At 37.5% G+C, this 18,555-nt stretch overlaps 1 protein-coding gene across 1 annotated transcript; it reads right to left on the bottom strand.

Annotated features, from left to right (window-relative positions):
- Window positions 1-1,042: 1,042 nt before the first annotated feature.
- On the bottom strand, window positions 1,043-17,321 carry CHORDC1 (cysteine and histidine rich domain containing 1). The gene is made up of 11 exons (XM_005516185.3): window positions 17,171-17,321; window positions 13,826-13,875; window positions 11,782-11,838; window positions 11,115-11,275; window positions 10,423-10,523; window positions 9,433-9,491; window positions 8,343-8,413; window positions 7,959-8,064; window positions 6,754-6,873; window positions 6,068-6,130; window positions 1,043-5,528 (listed from the first exon to the last, which is right to left on the bottom strand). The coding sequence occupies exons 1-11, from the start codon at window positions 17,232-17,234 to the stop codon at window positions 5,385-5,387; spliced, it is 996 nt and encodes a 331-aa protein (XP_005516242.1). The 5' UTR covers window positions 17,235-17,321; the 3' UTR covers window positions 1,043-5,384.
- Between the last annotated feature and the right edge of the window lie 1,234 nt (window positions 17,322-18,555).

The raw sequence follows: 18,555 nt of genomic DNA, 5'->3' as shown, positions 1-18,555 counted from the left end.
TAAAATTTGGGTTGTTTATGTACATAGCGATATAACCTGATTACAAGGCATTCCCTTGAAAAAAAACCCCTAAATTAAGTCCCTTGGGGTACAGAAGCACACTGTATCAACTCTGTCTCATTATACACAAGCCTGATTTCCAATTAAGGAGGAACAAATTAGATTAAGCACATTAGGCTAGAAGCACATTAGGTTAGTTTTCTCCCAAGCATGGAATTCAGCAATAATATTGCAGTATAAATATTTATCATAGGTTTAAGTCACATTTCAGAGAACAAGGTTTCTGGACCAAAAATATTTCATAAAGCATTGTAAGGTAACAGATCTGCCTCCAGGTAGCTTTAAATGAATTTTGTTGCAATGCAGCTTTCATTAAAATTTAACAAGGAACTAATTTTTCAAATGCTTGTTTCCAGTAGGTAACAAAAATATTTTACTCAAAAGGATGCTTCCTTTTTTTGCTTAACACTCATTTGACTGTGGATTAGTTTGTAATGTCTGTGACAACACCTTGGTTACCCTCTAGTTAAAACATCTACCCAAACTTTGGGATAACACCAGCTATTTATTACCATAGAAGATATCAGGCTTCAAGAGGTGAACCCTTTTCTACACTGAGTGAATGCCAGAGGTTTTGAAAAGTATCTTCTTTTTCCAAGAAACCAGAAAAAACATCCAAGCAACAGTACCTTCAGCAACTTTAGAAACAGACACTGTATCTAGAATTACTCCACTTCTATATGGTTTGTGACAGCTCAAAATTCTTGGACTGAACTGTTTCTGTGAATGAGACAGCCCCTCATCTCAGTAAGCACACTCAGATTTCTGCAAAGCTCACATATCCTGACTGGGCTGCAGCATTAGAAAGCAATAGGCAAAGAAAGGAACAAAAGGTGGGGAAAAACCCCTTGGAGATACAGTTTTTCTCCCATGTAGACTCACATGTAGAAAATGTCCACTTACATTTTATTTTACCAAACATCTTGCAAACTAACAGGGAAGTTCTCACTCATAACAAAAGGAATCAAAAACCAACCCCAAATGCAACCAGCATGTAATAAGAATTTTATTGAATACATTTAGAAAAAACTAGAGCATGAAGACATGAGATTAATTGCTGTAAGTTTTATGAATGTGCAGAATCAAACAGCCATGCGAAAAGCCATCTCCTCTTCAACTGTAATTCAAGACTCTTATAATGCCAAAATTATTATCACCCTAAAACAGTGTTCCAGACACATAACTTACTTTAAAAAGGATCTCCTTCCTGAACAAAAGTAAAAAATTTAGTAGCAACTGGGAAAGACCAATCATTAACAGGTACAGTATTTAATCAATACTCATGCCATGTTTAAAGAATGCAAGCCAAAAATGTATCATTATGTAGAATAGGTATTTTTTTTCCCCAAGGCAAAATTCCTAGTAAAACTAATTCCTAAACTACTGAAATGGTGACTTGATAATGTACACAATCCAGAATACCATCCAATGGAAGATTTTTTGTCAAATTGTCAGTGCCATGTATGACCTATGAGTCAGAGTAGGTGATCAGCCCTGTGCTTAGCAGCGTATTAACATTTCACATAAATTCCAATTCCTCCAAGAAATGTTGTTACAGATACAAGATCAGAGAATTGTTAAGATTGGAAAAACCTCTAAGATCACCACCCACCAAGGTGGCACCACCACCATGTTCACCATTAAACCATGTACTTAAGTGCCATACCCATGTTTTTTTTAACACCTCCAGGCATTGTGACTGCACTGCTTCCCTGAGCAGCTTGTTCTAATGCCTGACAACCCTTTCCATGAAAATCCTTTTTCCTAACATCCAATCCAAACCTCCCTGACACTTGAGGCCACTTCCTCTCATGCTATCACTTGTTACCTGGGATGTAATGTTAGGTATGAAATACATTATGTTAGATAGGAAAATGGGCTTAGACATGAGGGAAAAGATTAAGATTTCTGTCATAAACTTGCACACCCATGCAATCATGAAGGTGAACTTTCATATGCACCTGGACAGTCAGTTCTGACTCATGTAACATGCTTGTTTACATATGTAACATGTAAACCCATAGTGAAACACATTACAGCTCTTAAAACACTTATTTATAAAAATATAGTTAGACTGTATCAACTTAATCAATTTGATAAATACAGCACAACATCTGAAAGCATGAAAAAAAGGATAAATTCAATGCCAAGTATTCCTGCTCATACTAGTTTGCAATTTAGTGTTGTATTATTAGACAGGGGAAAGCCTGTGATCCAAAATCACTTTGCTTACTTGTCAAGTCTTGCTTTTGGGAAAGTATCAATCGTGATTGGTTTAGTACACTACAGCTGGCCTCACTTTCTCTCCACACTTACCAATAAAAGTTACAGCCAAGCCAATATTCCATCAAAGTGTCTGCTACCATTATGCATGTCAAGATGTCACTGCATGAAACACGAGGATCAACCCTTGGTGTGTTGAAGCCTGTTGTGAGCAACTGCTGAAAACACATGAATTCAGTGAGTGATGCAGCTCTTGCAGCTTCAGGATAGATGCAGACATATGGTTATAAAAAACTGCTAAGAATTGCTGCAGTTAGTTTATGGCAGTCCAGGCCATCTGAAGGTTTATCTTTTTATTTTGAAAAGCATCCCAGGCCATAGAAACTATGCTGTTACTGTAAAATCTATACTTTCTTGCCTAACCAAACCTGGTAGAGTTTTTATGGGTTCCTTAATTTGTTTGCTTGCTTTTTTAAACAAGTAAGTTTTAAAAGTGGTTGTATTGCCACTGATGGGGAGAGTCATTACAGAACACCTGAAGTATTGTTAGTTTTGTGCTGAAAGTATGAACAACAGGAAAAGAGCAGGAGGAATGCATAAAAAGCAAAAGCAAATTTGAGGACTGTGTTTACAGGAGCTTTCTCCCATTTATGGCCAAGGTGACTAAGCTACCAGCAGAATATAGTTTGAAAGAGTATAACAGTAGTTACAGGACCCCAGAGACTGCAGCATTCACAGCAGATGGTCCAATCCACATTTCTCTCCATTTAGGGTTTAGTGCACTAAGGCAGAAGACAACTTACTTAAAAACAGAAATTCTGTTTTCCCAAGGAATTCCATTTTTCATGCAGTTCTTTAAAATGGATTTTACATTATGTAAGCCTACTGCACATGAGGATGCAAATTAAGTGAAAATATGTTTTCCACATTTTTTAAACATATTTAGGATATTTATATATCCATATGGATAGACAAATTTGAACTTGCTTGTTAAACAAGAACTTTATCCTGGTGTTTAAGCACTGCTAATTTTGCTGTCCAAGTTCAGAGTTCTGCACACACAAACACAGACTGCATGCTAGTAGCTACAGCTATGTAGAATTTTTTATCCTCTGATGTTCTCAGTGTCATACTAATAAGTACTCCACTTGTTGGTTCAGAACACATCAAGGAACATCTGTTCAATTTTCAGAGGACCACTTGGCAGGCACACGTTTTATAAGCTTGTACCCTATCACTTTGTAGTACCTGACATTTTCAAATTTAAAAAAAAAAAAGAGGAAAAAAAAGGTATTAATAGAGGTTAACAGAATCTATACAGCAGAACTTAGAGCTGAAGTTTTGTAGAAGAGTCCAAGGGAGTATGAAACCATGCTTGAACTAAGTAGTCAACAACAAAGGATCTTGAAGTGAAGGTAGAGAAGCACCAAAACAATTTTATATATGCGTGTGTAAATATATATATTTATCACCAGTGTTACTTTCTTTGTCTTCAGGGATGGTTTCTTTGGTAATGTATTTCCTACTACTTTAAGCATGAAGTAGGACTTCAAGTACTGTTAGAAGTCTGAGCTCAAGTCAATTCATACTACTGGAAAACAGCAAGATTCTTAGAAATCTGTTATTTCACTTCAGAATGCCTTTACTACACCCTGTGTTTCTCCTGACACTATTCCAGGTCTGCCAAGGCTGGCAGATGAGCATCCATGCATTTTAACAGTCCACAAGACCTGTTGTTTACAGATATATGATTAGGCACAATAAATAATGGTGTGCACTTTTTATTACTTTTATAGGAAATCTTTTTTATTTCAGCTGCAAGCCAAAATTAAGAAACTATTCCAAGCAGAAATAGAAAGCAACCTTACCGTGTGTGTGGCTGCTTGGATAAAAAAAAAATTAAAAAAATCTAATTTTTAAGCTATCCTGTTTTCAGCCATGTACCTTTACTGATGACCTGAAAAAAAACTAAGGTATTGATTTCTAATTATAGTCTGCTCAAAAGATACAGTATTCTTTTAAAGTATTTTGATTCAAATGTACAATTACAATTTGAGACAGACATTTTAAAGCATGTTGTTTCTCCCAAGATTTGTCCTGTATATAACTACAGTTCTTAGATGACCATCCTTGACCATCCTCAGAGTCAAGAGATACACGCATCTATACGGAAATTGTTTTACCAAGACACCTACAGGGTGTGCTGGCTTCTCCTACACATCACATATCAACCTACTTTGAGAAGAGTCTTGAGATTTTCAATGTTGTAGAATACAACAGACTATATGTTCTAAAGGCTGCCAAAGATATACAGCACTTTGGTAATTTTACAATAGTTTGTTGTTTGCATACTCTTCACAGTTGAAATGCTAAGTTATATAACCATTTCCACTGTCCATTTGCTTTTATATTTAAATAGCAAATGTAAAAGAGTAAAACAAAAAATCCCTTCTTGCCACCTTTTTTTAAATTTTAACCTGATCTGCTTTGACACATGAAAGACAGCAGGAGTCAGCAAGTACAGAAATCCTTGGAATAATACCAATTATTTCATCCTTCCACAGCCAACAGTATTGAAACAAACCTTCATTTCAGAACACGAAAGTCTACAACTTCATATTTCTGTTTATGTAACCTTTTACTTTAGAGGTGGAATTGCATGCTAATCAGTTCAAACTCAGATTTTTTTTTTATCTGCATTACTGTATGCTTCTTAACAGTGGTGAATTTAACACAGGCAACTTAATGCATCCAGACTAAACAGAACAGCTGAAAAATAGAGAAACCCACTGTGAACAGAGAGCACATCTACTGGGATAGCCAGTGCATGGTAAGGAAGGTTGCAAGCAAAGGGCAATAGCTGTTTACTCTAAATTCCCACAGAGACATTGCATCTAGCATAAACATACCCATGGGAACAAGAGCAGAAATAACTGTTACCCATTCAAGTTTACACCCCCATTTACTGTGCGTCAAATTTCTTTCTAAAAGGGAACAGATGATCTAGCATTAAAAAAAAGAGATCTATATAAAAGTTAAATATTTGATTACAGTATCAAGTCACCACTTCATCATGGGAAATAACTTGTCTCTTGGAATCGTTATTGATCCGAACCCTCCTGTTTTGGTTGTGTGTTGGATACTGGTAACTCCAGGCTTGCCCATAGCAGGGGCTCTGCTTTTCTCATGGTGAGCTCAATCTTTGTAGCAGTCATGTTCACGTAACTCCTCTTTACATCAATCACCTGGAACAGAAAAGGTGTTTCACACTTCAGTTTAACAGACTGATAGACGTTGGGGAATTAATTAGGGAGTACCTCATCATTAAATTTCAGTAGACGTTTATTTAGGTAGATGAAGATCCCTCTGGTATCTTGAAAAATCAGCTGTTTCCCATTCCCGAACTATGGAATGTTTAAGGCACAAACATATTCCTATGCAACTCTAAAATATATTGGCTACCATACATAAACAAGGGTTTTCTGCAACACTGCTACCACAGTGTTGGGATCAAAAAGGACCTTGGAAGCCCACCTTCTATACAAAGCAGTGCCCATTATGATGTCACACTGGATCTCCTGGGTCATTATATTCAGATTTAAATGTAATTACTCAACGTCACGTAATGGAAATTCTTTCAAAAAGCAGAGTAATCAGGAAAACTTTGAAATTCCATTTTGAAAGAGAGGAAGCTAAAGGCTTATGTCTTGACTTCCTTCTGCGATTTTTTTGTTTGATTTTTTTGTTTGTTTCTTTATAATATAAAACATTTTTTTATACTTACTCCCCATAACTTCACACTGCGATGAAACTCCTTTTCTCCTTCAAATACAATATGGATATTTACCTTAATAGGAAAAACAATAGAAAGTAAGGAAATTTTATCATGTTAATGAAACATCTGTCACCTCAAGCATGTTTAAACAGAATATACCATGTTAGGACTTGGATCCTACAATGATCAAAGTGATAAAATTGTCCCTCAGAAATAGAAGCGAGTATTTATTTTAATAGATTCTGATGCAGTTGCAGTCAACCTCTGACCACTGTTAGTTTATTGTTTAAATAAAGTAATCAGAGAAGCATTTTGACACCTGTTTAATATTAGTAGCTGAGGAACAGCATGTAATGAAGAATGGTATCAAATTAAGTCAAATACAAGTAAATGATAAATCTATAATTATTTATGCATATAGTAATGCAAACCCATCACGCTTGGGTTTTAATTATGGAAGTAAAATGAAAGATTTTTTTTTTTTTATCATACTGTATTGCAGCTTTTAAAAAACCCAGACATTAAAGTGCAGATGTCCAAACAGAAGGGAGGGAGAAAAAACCTATACATACTTGAAAAAGCACAAATGCCAAGAAAAAGCAGCTAATCAAGAGTCTTATGCTATCTCTGCCTTGTAAATAAACCTGAGCAGATATTCCTTAATTCAAGTTGCTAATCCTAAGGTAGAGGCTCACCATTGTGCTATTAGCTTCTACATAGCTCAGATCAGGGACGGAGTTTTTAGCGTATACAGAAATAGTCACTTCTCCTCCAGTCTGGTGCCAATCGTGCCTGCATGGAACTACTTTTGTACCCTGCATAAGGAAAAAAGGTACACAAAAAAAAAGACTTAGAATTATATTGAATTTTTTTTACAGCATTAACAGCATAAATTCTCAGGACTTTTTTTAATAGCTGATTAGCATAGCTAATAAAGGACTATATTTCATCTTCACAGGAGATTGCAAGACTCCACTTGCAATTCTTTTTATTAAGTATTTCAGTATCTCCCTCTCAAACAAACTACAGCAAAAAAAATGTTGATCTTGGTGGATCAACTTCCTTTCCAAGATTACAGCTAGCCAGCAGGTTATAAAAACGAACTGAACTAAGAGAAAGAATGGCATAACTCCTGGAATGCTTCATATTCCTGCAAAAAAAAGTATTACCCTCTGTTCTCTGATGCAGAAAAAGTAAACAGTGAAAAAACCCTCAAAATAAAAACAAAAAGTTCAAGTAAAAAGCCCCCTTGTTGGATAGAAGCCAATTATCTGAATACACATACAGTTAATATACACATGGTTTCTTTAAATGTGGGTAAATTCCTTACTCTCTTTTCGTCCACTCTCCTGCTTTAGGCTCACAACTTCAGCTTTTTTTAATCCCTACTTTCTTCACTTGCAAAAAATCCTTGAACAAAAATACAAATCTTCAAAGCAAGCAATTACATGACACAAAGGTAGTAAAGGATTTGTGAAATAATTGCTCTAGAATGAGGTAACAAAACTACAGTTTTTATAATATAACTCTATTTTCTTCTGTTAAACATTCCTGATGTTTGCAGTGTCAAACACATTTTTCCTCAGCAACAGATGATATACTCATAACAAGAACTTTGCATTCACCTGTATCCACTGTGTGACCAAATAATGTTTTTCAAGTGTTTTGGTCCATTATTATATTCTATAATGCTCTTAAAGAAACAAGTATACCTGTACACAGACTACTTCACGCTCCATTTCTTAGTCTTCCTGCTGTGCACAGTATCCTCCACATTATGTCAGAGATAGTGATCTGTAATAGCTCAGCTACAGTAATAACACAATCCAGCTATCACCTACATTTCAGTATTCAAAATTCACAATGGCCAGTTACAGAGTGTAATCTTAATGCTACTTACTGCATCCTTTTTAGTCCATACATGTGCGCCTCTTGTGCAGCCTTCTTGAGCTAAAAATGTATTGAAGTCAGAAGTTTTTCTTTTACAACAGCTCCAATACTTCATCCTTGAAAGTTTGCAAAGTAATTAACAAACAATATTTAGGACACTATTTACTGTGAACATTTAAGGTCTTTCCTTTATGCAATATTTCTGTTACTTTAGTATACCCCCTTCAAGCACTGCCGTTTTTGCCTGAAGAGGGAATAATACTGAATAAATCAAGACAACAGCTACAAAGAAAGCACGAACACACAACAGACTAGTTAAAAAAACCTGAAGCTAACTGAATACTAACCCTTCACAGAACACAGGTACAAAAATGGAAGTTAGCTGAATACTAACCCTTCATGGAATATAGGTACACCAGAATGGTATATACATACTTCTTCTGTGCTGTGTGGTCCTTCGTATGTCTGGTGGGACAAAGCATTTAAAGTGTATTACTGTTACAGGAATTGGAACGAAGAAAAAATTCAAACAAAACATAACAAAAACCAGAAAGAATGTCCAAGGTATGACAAAGCTTTTGGGTAAATAATCTATATCTAATGGCTTGTTCTAGCTTTTCAGAGTAACCATTCAACCTTCCTTCACAAAAGGTTCTCTGGCACTGCTAAGAAGCTGTACTTTGTGTTAGTTCAATGGCACACATCAATGACGACACCATCAATGCTCATAAAGCATAGATCCTCAGAGATTTCTGTCTTTAAAATACTCTGAGCATTCAGAGAAAACAAGAACTTAACTTGAAAATAAATTCACCATTCATAAAACACATGGATTCTCTAATGAAAGTAAAATAAACAATATACAACTTAGCCACTGAATATCGTATCAGTTCTTCCCAACACAAAGACTGCCAAAGTTCTTCCACCAGAACTTCAGTAGATAATGCAAAATCTGCCAGGTAAAACAGCTATTTAAATCATACTGTCCCATTTTGCACAACACAAGCGTGTCAGTGTAACTTTCACTTTAAATGACTATGTAATATAATGACTAATTTTGGTGCTAGAAGTGTTAAAACACTGACTTTAATTCTTCTTGCAGGAAGCATTAACTGTTAAGATCTGTAGATGCTTCTGATCTATACACAGATCATCAAGAACAACTCAAGTGTTATCAGTAAGCCACCGCTCACCAATATTACATTTAAGCTGTAATAACAATATTACAGTTAAGCTGAAACACATCAGTACCATGGGTTTGACAAGCTTACTAATTAGTAGTTCATGACAGGTTTAAAAAAAAAAAACTTTGACTTTCTGCAAACAATTCACATTTGTCCATACAAAAGTGTGTTATCAAATGTGCATTTGTTAAACCAAATGGACTTTGTGCCTTTTCCAAATTAACTCATAGCACACAAAAACACAAATCTGCTCACTTAATAGCTGAGCGGCCGGATTTAGAGTACAACTGAATCACTTACTTTTGAACAGCCTGCATTTTTACATGCCGTCCCAATCTTGATTTCATCACTATCTTCCTCTGTAAACAGAATATTATTGAAAATAGGAAATTAATTGTATAATCCACTCAACACTTTGCTTTTATTAAGAACTAAAATGAGCCAAGGAAGAGGTTAGAAAAACCTCCCTCTTCGAGATTCTATTTTCTGTCTGACATTGAAATCTGCCAGAGAGGTACAAAGAAACATTCCAAAAGCTGTATTACCTATGCATCAAATTCTAGGCTCTATATCTTTACACATTTTAAGTGAGGTAAATAAGAAAAGATGAAGAGGATCATTACAATCACAGGGGAAGGGAACAATCATTCATTTTGTTCAGTTTTGTAAAACTAAGAACGTAGAAGGCTTCAACTGCTGTCTATAAATACACACAAGGAAATAATTTGGATACCATGGAAAAAGAAGAGCTAAATTAGTTTGGCACAAGAACAAAAGAGCATAAAATAACCACAAGCGTAGGTTGAAATTACGAAGTTTCTTAAGGAGCAGTGTAGTTCTGGAACCAAATTACAAATAAAACGTGGGAAGAAGAAAGAGCAAAAACAGACAAGGGAGAACCAACTAGTCTTCAGAGGAATTTCACCGATTTATGAAGGTTTTATATGATACCATCTCTGCAACAATAAGGAGTAAAGTTCATTTCTTGGTAACTCTGTCAGTCACACATTCAGAAATGGATGTTCCCATTATGTCCATTCTAACCACGAAACCTTAGAAAAGACCCAGTTCAAATAATGCTAAGAACAATGTACTGCTCCTGACAACCAGGTCTCCATGTTACCCACATCTGAACTTCAGCCATCATTCCCTGGACTGGAAGGTATGTCCCAGATTATTAAGAAAAAGAACTTAATTAGAGGAAACTATCACTTCAGGAACGACAAGATCAGCATAGCATTTATTTGTGTGACACTTAGTGTCACCTACTTAATCTCCCTGTCTCCTTACCTCTTCTTCCTTCATTTTCTGATGACAGTTTCAGTTTATCGAGAGCTTGTTTCAAGGAAGCTGACACTTTCAGCTGCAAATTTGTCATTGGCTCATCTGGGCTAAAAAAGTCCAACTATTAGTGTCAACTTACTTCATGAGAAAGAATTTATAGAAGACAAATAATCTTAATTTTTAATCTTTAATATTCCTACAAGACTCTTCCTTTCAAGCCTCTCTTCAATAAACAAACTATATTTGTAAATGCCAAACCTTACTGTTTATGAAAAAACAGACAAGAAACTTAGAAGGCAGTCTTGGATTTCAACGGGAAATCCTAAATACTCTACAAAAATAAAAATAAATCAGATACTAAGGAATCTAAATACAAGCACCCCAAAAATATTTTTATTACTGTTTAAAATACTTAACACAGCTTGTAGTGGCATTTTAAGCTATGAGGTTATAGACTTCAATTTCTGCTTCTTGTGGATTTAAGTGCTGAAAGATCAAGTACTTCTTTCTCATAACTGGAATTATTTTCTCTTATTTTGAAGCTTAAGGTAACATCATCATCGCTACCAAAACCAAGGTCTTCTAAGGTTAATTTTGGAATTTCTACACTATATGAAATGTACACTGAATAACTGAGCAAGCTTTAACTTGGCCAACTGACTACAAATTTGGAAAACCTTAAGTTTCATATACCATACCTTGGCCTCTTAATTGTTTCCAATGGTTTTGGTGCCTGAATTATGTGTTCTTGAAATTTAGGTTTCAGTTCAGCAAGCTCCTTTCGTTCAGAGGTAGTTTTGACTTCTGGTTTAACAGGCTCAGGAGGTTTCTCGCTGTTATGGAGACCTTTTGTACAGCCCTAGTGTGGAAAGCATATGTTTTTATTTATATATAAATGCAGCGTGGTTCATGTGCATTAAGAATTAACAAAAACTGCAACAAGTTTTCTTGACTCATTTCTTCAGCTCCATCTTCTCCTTTAGCCCACTCTAAACACTGGCTGCAAAGGAAACCCTACCACTGAGGTGGAAAATATTCTCATTTTTTATTCTCAAAATAATCTAATTTTGGATATAAGTTAAAAAAAAAGTGCACACTTTCTGTAGTCAAGCAAATCAGCAATTAATGTTGACCATCCCTCTTTATTAGCAAGTAGTTCTATCAAAACCTCTTTTGATAATTTTAACAATTAAAGCTTGAAAATGAGCATTGACTTCAGCATTATATGAAGAAAAATGGAGCATATAAGAATTAAGACAGTTTTAACAAGTAGGCTAACTTAAAACATGTAAGCACATGCACCATTTAATATTAATCACTGTCACTTGACAAGTATGAAAACTGTAAATAATCAGGAGTACATACCACAATGCTTAAGAAGTCAGAGAAGTCCGTTGTTCTCCTCTTACAACATGACCAACCCTGTGAACATTTTGGAAAAGAAACAACACAGGCATGACTACCAAACTTGACAACAGCTTAAAAAAAAATAAAACATTTATTAAATTCCTCTAAAAGATGCGGCACATCAAAATTAGCAATTGTTTTCTTCCCTTCTGTGGATAATATTATCATCTTCATTTTCAGAAGCCAGAGAAGTCTTCTAGTTTGTTGATGCTGCCTTAATCAAAAAGTACAGTAAATGTGAGGCAATACTTCACTGACAAGTTAGGTGCCAACTCTGTAGAACAGAAAATAGAAGTGTTACTTTGTCTCATCAAGTAACATGTAAGCAAAACAACAAATACTACACCTGAGACCAGGCTGACCTGTGGCCCAATGTACAGGCCCTCTTTCAAAAATGATTTTTTTTTCCTTTTCTTGAACACCACTCAAATCTTTTAATTGCTTATTTCCCACCAACAGAGCTGGATATGTGCATTGCACAGCTATCCAACTACATTAATCAAGAGCACTTTTTATTATATAAACCAGAAATTCAATTTTACAGCAAATTGCCTTGCCACTGTGAATAATATATCTTAGAACTCAAAGAACCGTATTAGAGGCAACAGTTTGACTAATGCACCACCGCTTTGAAAGCTTAAGTGGTGCAACACAATGGGTTTTAGGTAGGTGGTTCTAAAATACCCTCAAAATATTAACCATTTCCACAGCTGAGGAGACAAAAGGTTCATCCTGCACACCTAGATTATCAAGAACTCATAGGAGGAAGAAAACGGCTCATTAGCAATTATGATAAATTTTTAATTAGGTCAAGAGGCAGGATAAAGAGATAGGGGAAAGTGGTGCTTGTTTATAAACAGTGAATATGTAAGATTATATAAGTAAATGTAAGTTTTTGAGCTAACTGTATAATTTCTCTCTTTATAATTATGTAGAATATTTTTGTACTGTACTGAGTACAGGTATAATTTTGTAGATAAAAAATTACCACAGTCTAAGCAACTGTACAGTATTTGATCTAAGATTATTTGTGGCACGCAATGACCGATTCCGAAGTCAGATGCTGCAATATAAGCAACAGCTCACAGTAAACACACTGCCCAGCACAAATACAGAAGCTTTCACAAGGCCAAAAGACACCACATTGTTGGGATGAGATGCACTTCCAGTAGCATCTAAGTAACAAGAAAAAAAAATCCCCACTCACTCCCCTCAAAGCTCAGCTAAACAGCAGTTTAGTGCTCTAAGAAAAGTCACTTAGGCTACATTGATATTAATAAAGTGCCAGGCTTCATTTTTGGACACCAGTTTTCTGACTACACACAATTAAATTATTAGAATAATTTCCTGTACTGTTTCAGCAGTTGTGTCGCAAATGATACCCTGTAAGCACTTTGTATGCATCCAGTAGATCCTGAAGAGGGAAAACAGTTTAGCACAAAACCAAGGATGGGCTGTGCAGTTGGCTTAAGCACTGGAGACGTGCCATAGGTATATATGACTAATCATTGAAGATGCAGCCCAAGAATGCTGGACAGCTGCATAAGAGGCATGGGTGACCAGTCAAAATTTAACCAACATCCTCATTTGGTTGATTAAATGAACATGACTGTTTTTTACAACAGACAAATGTCACATAAACATTAGTGCCCTGGCCACATTAGACCACAAGCAGCTGCTCTGAATTCCAAGCACGTTAATTAACTGAAAGAGTATGAAACCTCTCAATGGTTCCACAGTCCTATTTAGAGGACCTAATTAAACTGGTGAGAGACCTAAAGTCAGTCAATCAACAGGAAACAAGTCATCTAGACTTGCATGGCATTTAGACCATATGAGTAGAGTTTTTCATTTCTTTTTCAGGAATGAATAACTGTGCTTTTCTAATTTCATGGGGTTGATCATGATGGACTGAATATCAGTTTCTCAATACTGAAAGATCTGGAATGAAAAAGATGAAAAAACAAAAAGATACTCCTTAGAAGGACAGTTGCATACTTACTTTGAGAGCATCATGAAAAACAGGCACACCTGGATGGTATGTGCATGAACCTAGAAGACAATGATTATTATTAATATTAAGGCATACCAAGGATCTTTATTCATATGATTACATACCCAGCAAAAATGTCACATTTGCAATTCATGTACACTGTGAGGCTGCCCCACTTCCCCGAATGCACATCATTACTCGGAAAAATCCAGATTCCACAGAAAAACCTCTCTGAGTACATATATTAAACATAAATAATCAGGTCTTCTTTCTCCTTAAGTATTATACAACATAAACTAGAAAGCAGGTTCTAAGACAAACTACTACTTCCACATGCAGCAAGTGGACCATCCCTGACCTTCATCAGCAATCAGGCCTTACTGATAATTTTGCAGAAGAAGGTGACCCAACGGCTACCTGACAGACAGAAAATATTGCTTTACCACTTCAAATACATCTATTTGAACCTGATCAGAGTGTTCTATTGACAAATATTCTGCTAAAAGTCTCTGAATACAAATCATGAGTTCATGATTTTAACTGTAATTACCTTGTTCTTTTTTCAATGTTTTAGTATCCTAAGCCACCTAAGGACTTGAACTCAAAGGTTAGTCTTCCACATGCACAATTTTGACATGTCAATACTATTCATTATTAATAGATTCTGTACAAACACTACACTGGAACACAACCTCCATTAATGAAAGTGTTTGTATTCAGAGATGTTTATCAACATTACACAGCTGTTCTCTTTTACTTGTATTCCTTTCACATGTAATAAAACTGCTCTGATTATATAACTTCTCAGTGACATTTACTGCATGGATAGTATTTTACTGACTTGACTCTAAACACCATCTTCTAGCCTTTAAAACAAAATTAGAAACACAATTAAAAGTGACACAAACAGTAATAATGCACATAATAGGAAGCTAAAGGAAAAATGATAAATAACTTCATTAGCAATCTGCCCACAGATATTAAATAAGCAAAAACCCAACACACACTTGATTGTTTTTATCTTTTTTATAAATATGTGGATTTTAAAAAAAATCTTGTTTTGTATAATTTTCTTTGATTTTATATTCAGTGCCTAAGTCTAAAGCAGTAATACTGTCCAAATATGCATATTTTGGGACATTAGTCCTTCAACAAGATTTACAAATATATCCATAAACCTCTACCAATTCCTTCAGTTTCAGGAGGAAAAGCTAATGCTGGTAAACATCATAGGAAAATTAAATAGGAAAAAAGTGGCTATTTTGCATAGACCAGGACTTCACTGTTTAATAAAAATAAGAATAGAGGTTATTCTTTTCCAAAAGTATGAAACTATGTCATTAGAAGCATCATGAGAGTAAAAATAAACTGTTTTGTAGCAAGGACTGTATCTGAGAAGACTTAAATGACTATTTCCAATTCTTCACTAGAGTGATGCTGTTCATAACAACAACCATTTCAGAGACCAGAACCATCTCATAATCAAGTAACTCAGGGGTGGCTCAAGGCAGACACAGCAAGTGCCTGGCCCTCCGTCTGGCCAAGGGCAATCCTTTTTCTTCACTCCCCAAAGCCTGCTCTGCAGCAGGTACATCGTGGAGCAAATGACAGCTCACTTGTCTGCTGCCTCCTGAGGGCCCTGCATGCTCCACAGGAGGAGATGCCAGGACAAGGAGCTCTGCAGTGCCTCAGCAGAGGCAGCAGGATCTGTCCACTGAGCAACCTGACCATTATCCCTGCTAGAGGACAGTAAAAACACCAGCTCATCTGCACTCATACTGAGTCCAACAGCTCTTATCTGACACGAGGGTTCCCTTCTCACACTAGGCACCAAAAACTGGGAAATTAGGATACAAGCAGACAAAAGCATAGTCTAGTTCTGATTTGTATGAGATCAGACTGCTGCAGCCTTTGGCTGCTATTCTACATTTTCACTGAATAAAAAAAACCAAAACAATTTACCTCTCCACTGCTGTTAATACCTTTCCTTTATCAGGAAGACCGAAATCTTTCAAAATCATTTTTTCTAACCCTCAGATAATTTTGGAGACACTAGTACCAAAATTCTTAAAGGTTTTTGTTTTCGTTCGTTTGGAGCTTTTTTTGATGTCAATTTCATAGCCAATCTGATCCTACTGTGAACACACTGCTATCACCTTACTGCTACATCTTTAAAGCACTTTATTAGTAATTTCATTAAATATCAAAGTGGAAATTTGCAGGGGTCACCCAAACGCAAAACCTCGTTCTCTGTAGCAATCTGTGAATAATTACATTTACCTTCAGAACTGCTTCGTTTAGGATACAGTGATTCCACTACATGTTCCAGCCAATTACTGAAACAAATTTTGTGGCATGACATTGTTTTCCCCAACCTGAGCACCACAGAGTTAGCATATGGCCATGCCAACCTGACCTAGTTTAGTACAGCTTGATCACAAACCGTAAAGAAGTGTTACTTTTAAACGAGTACAGATCACCAAGTCCTAATAGGATTTTTTCCTTTCTTTTCAACAATATATAACCTCATCTGCTTTGCCTTTCGGGGCAAAGGGGTGTAGGGGATGGTGGTGGAAGAAATCACTAAATGTAAGGATTCCACAACCCTGCTTGCTTCTGCTGTTAACATTAGCAAGTCCTACTCAATATGCTCCCCTCTCTATGCAAAAACACATAGCTCAGAAAAATAAACACTCTTTATCGCCACGACTCTAAGCCACGGAAAATGCACAGGCTAGAACATGTTAGCCTACTTCAAACCCTGGGGGTCACTAAAAATTTAATTAACGCAAAGAGGGCGTTCTAGAAATTCAACCCACTGAGTTACTTTATGAGGCAGGTGAAGGAGAGCCTTCTGAAAACTCAGATCACCCTTCTGCAGCCTCTGCAGAATTATGAAACCCCAAATGACAGAGCTTTAATTTCACCAGGAGTCCTAGCACGCACAGGAGAAGCGCTGCAAGCGCTCAAGGCACTTGGGAGAAGCAACACACGTGAGCCATTCAGGCACATTTAATTACCTGCTGCAAGTCCACACAGTTGAACTTGAAAAATTAACAAAACCAAACCAAGCAAGAAAGCAAAAAGCCGCTGGTAACTGCGATGAATGCAACCCCCACAGAGGCCCTCAGCAGAGGAGCCTATGCTGGCCCCGAGGACCTTTGGCACTGCCGACGGCGCTGCGCAGCGCCGGGCCAGCCCCGGCCCCACACGCGTGTCCCCGGGGCAGCCGCAGCGCCGCGGGCCGGGCGGGCCGGGCGGGCCGGGCTCTCCCCGCAGAGCCCCGGAGGCCGCCCCGCTCCCCGCGCTCTCAGCGAGGGAGACACCGCGCCTCGGCCCCCGCACCACTCTCACCCTCCGTGTTGCTCTCGGGGTCGAAGCGCTGCCCGCAGCCCCGGTTGTAGCAGAGCAGCGACATGGCCGCGGCACCTCCTGCCCTGCCGCCCCGGAGAGCCGAACTCGGCGGAGCACGGCGGAAGGAAGAGGGAAGGAAGGAAGGAAGCCGGGCAGCAGCACCGGGGGCGGGGCAGGTCCCGCGGCGGAAAGAGCCGGCCGGAGCCTTCCGGAATCTTCACGAAGCTTCGGGGGACGGCGAGAGCTGGCGGGCGGCGGCGCAGGCGCCGCTGCGGGGCCGCGGGACCGCCGAGCGACTGGGCCGGGTAGCGGTGCCGCGGCTGTGGGGTTCGGCCCCGGGAGAATTCTGGCGTGCTTTCTTTGTAATTTTTCCTTTTATTTTTATGTTTTTTAATTATTATTTTTTTCTTTTTTTTTCTTTTTTTTTCTTTTATTTTTCTTTCCATGTGAATTTGATTTAAAATAAATGCTTGTGTGTATGTATTAAATGGCTGTCTTATCTGCGCTGAAGCGCAGATGCCAGCATCAGAAATCTACTGCGAAAAACACTAATTTATGTTCTCTTAGTTCCCTGAAAGTTTACCTGGATGCTTCTCACAGCTGACCAACTTCTATATACTCTATGATGTGTGTTATACAGGTTGGATTTAAAATCATAGACTAGTTTGCAGTGGAAGGGACCTTCAAGATCATCTAGTTGCAGCCCCACCGTGATAGGCAGGGACACTTCACCAGACCACGGCACTCCCAAGTCCCATCCAACCTACCCTTGAACACCTCCAGGGATGGGGCATCCACTGTCCCAGTGCTTCATGACCCTCACAATAAGGAATATTTTCCTAATACTGAGTCTTAAAACTTCCTTTCGGTTTGAAGCTATTCTTTCTCTTGTCACTACATGCTGTTCTAAATACATAGCTACAGACGTCTACATTTCTGCGTGCAATTACAAACTGATTCCTTATAGTTAAACATATTTTGCACAGTTTTTAAAATAGAATTGCCTAGGTACAGCATATGACAAATCCTGAAGCACGCAGAATGAACAAAAAAAGTGCTTTTTCAAAGGAAGTTTCAGGATGCAAAAAGGATAATCAGGAGACTGCTTCCGATGTAGCCCTGAATGTCTGCAAACTTGTGAGCTGGTGCCTGATGTCTGCTGGCATCTTTTTATGTGTGTCTCACATAAAGATACACATTTGTTTGAGCCATTGAATACCGAGTGCTTCCTTCTGATCTGCAATTCCCATTGAGGCCTCTCATAGTTTAAAGCAGAAAAAAAATCCCATACTCTTGCTATTTACCAGAAGCGTTTTAACGTATAAATGCAAGCGGTAGTAAGAGTTTTGAAAGAAAGGGGAGATGTAAGAATGCTTCTCTTTCTA

The sequence above is a fragment of the Pseudopodoces humilis genome, chromosome 2, assembly GCF_049639895.1.
Source record: "Pseudopodoces humilis isolate 2021_Gansu_Grassland_sample_001 chromosome 2, ASM4963989v1, whole genome shotgun sequence".
NCBI classification, from domain to species: domain Eukaryota; kingdom Metazoa; phylum Chordata; class Aves; order Passeriformes; family Paridae; genus Pseudopodoces; species Pseudopodoces humilis.
Note: the sequence above shows the minus strand (reverse complement) of the source record. Positions and strands in the feature narration are given on the sequence as shown.

What these genes read in the sequence shown, in the direction of transcription:
- CHORDC1 (XM_005516185.3), bottom strand. Translation starts at nt 17,234, where the DNA reads ATGTCGCTGCTCTGCTACAACCGGGGCTGCGGGCAGCGCTTCGACCCC. An exon ending in AAAATGCAGGCTGTTCAAAA is followed by an intron (nt 8,414 to 9,432) that starts GTAAGTGATTCA and finishes TTGTCCCACCAG; the next exon opens with ACATACGAAGGACCACACAG. An exon ending in GTACCTATATTCCATGAAGG is followed by an intron (nt 8,065 to 8,342) that starts GTTAGTATTCAG and finishes CAAACTTTCAAG; the next exon opens with GATGAAGTATTGGAGCTGTT.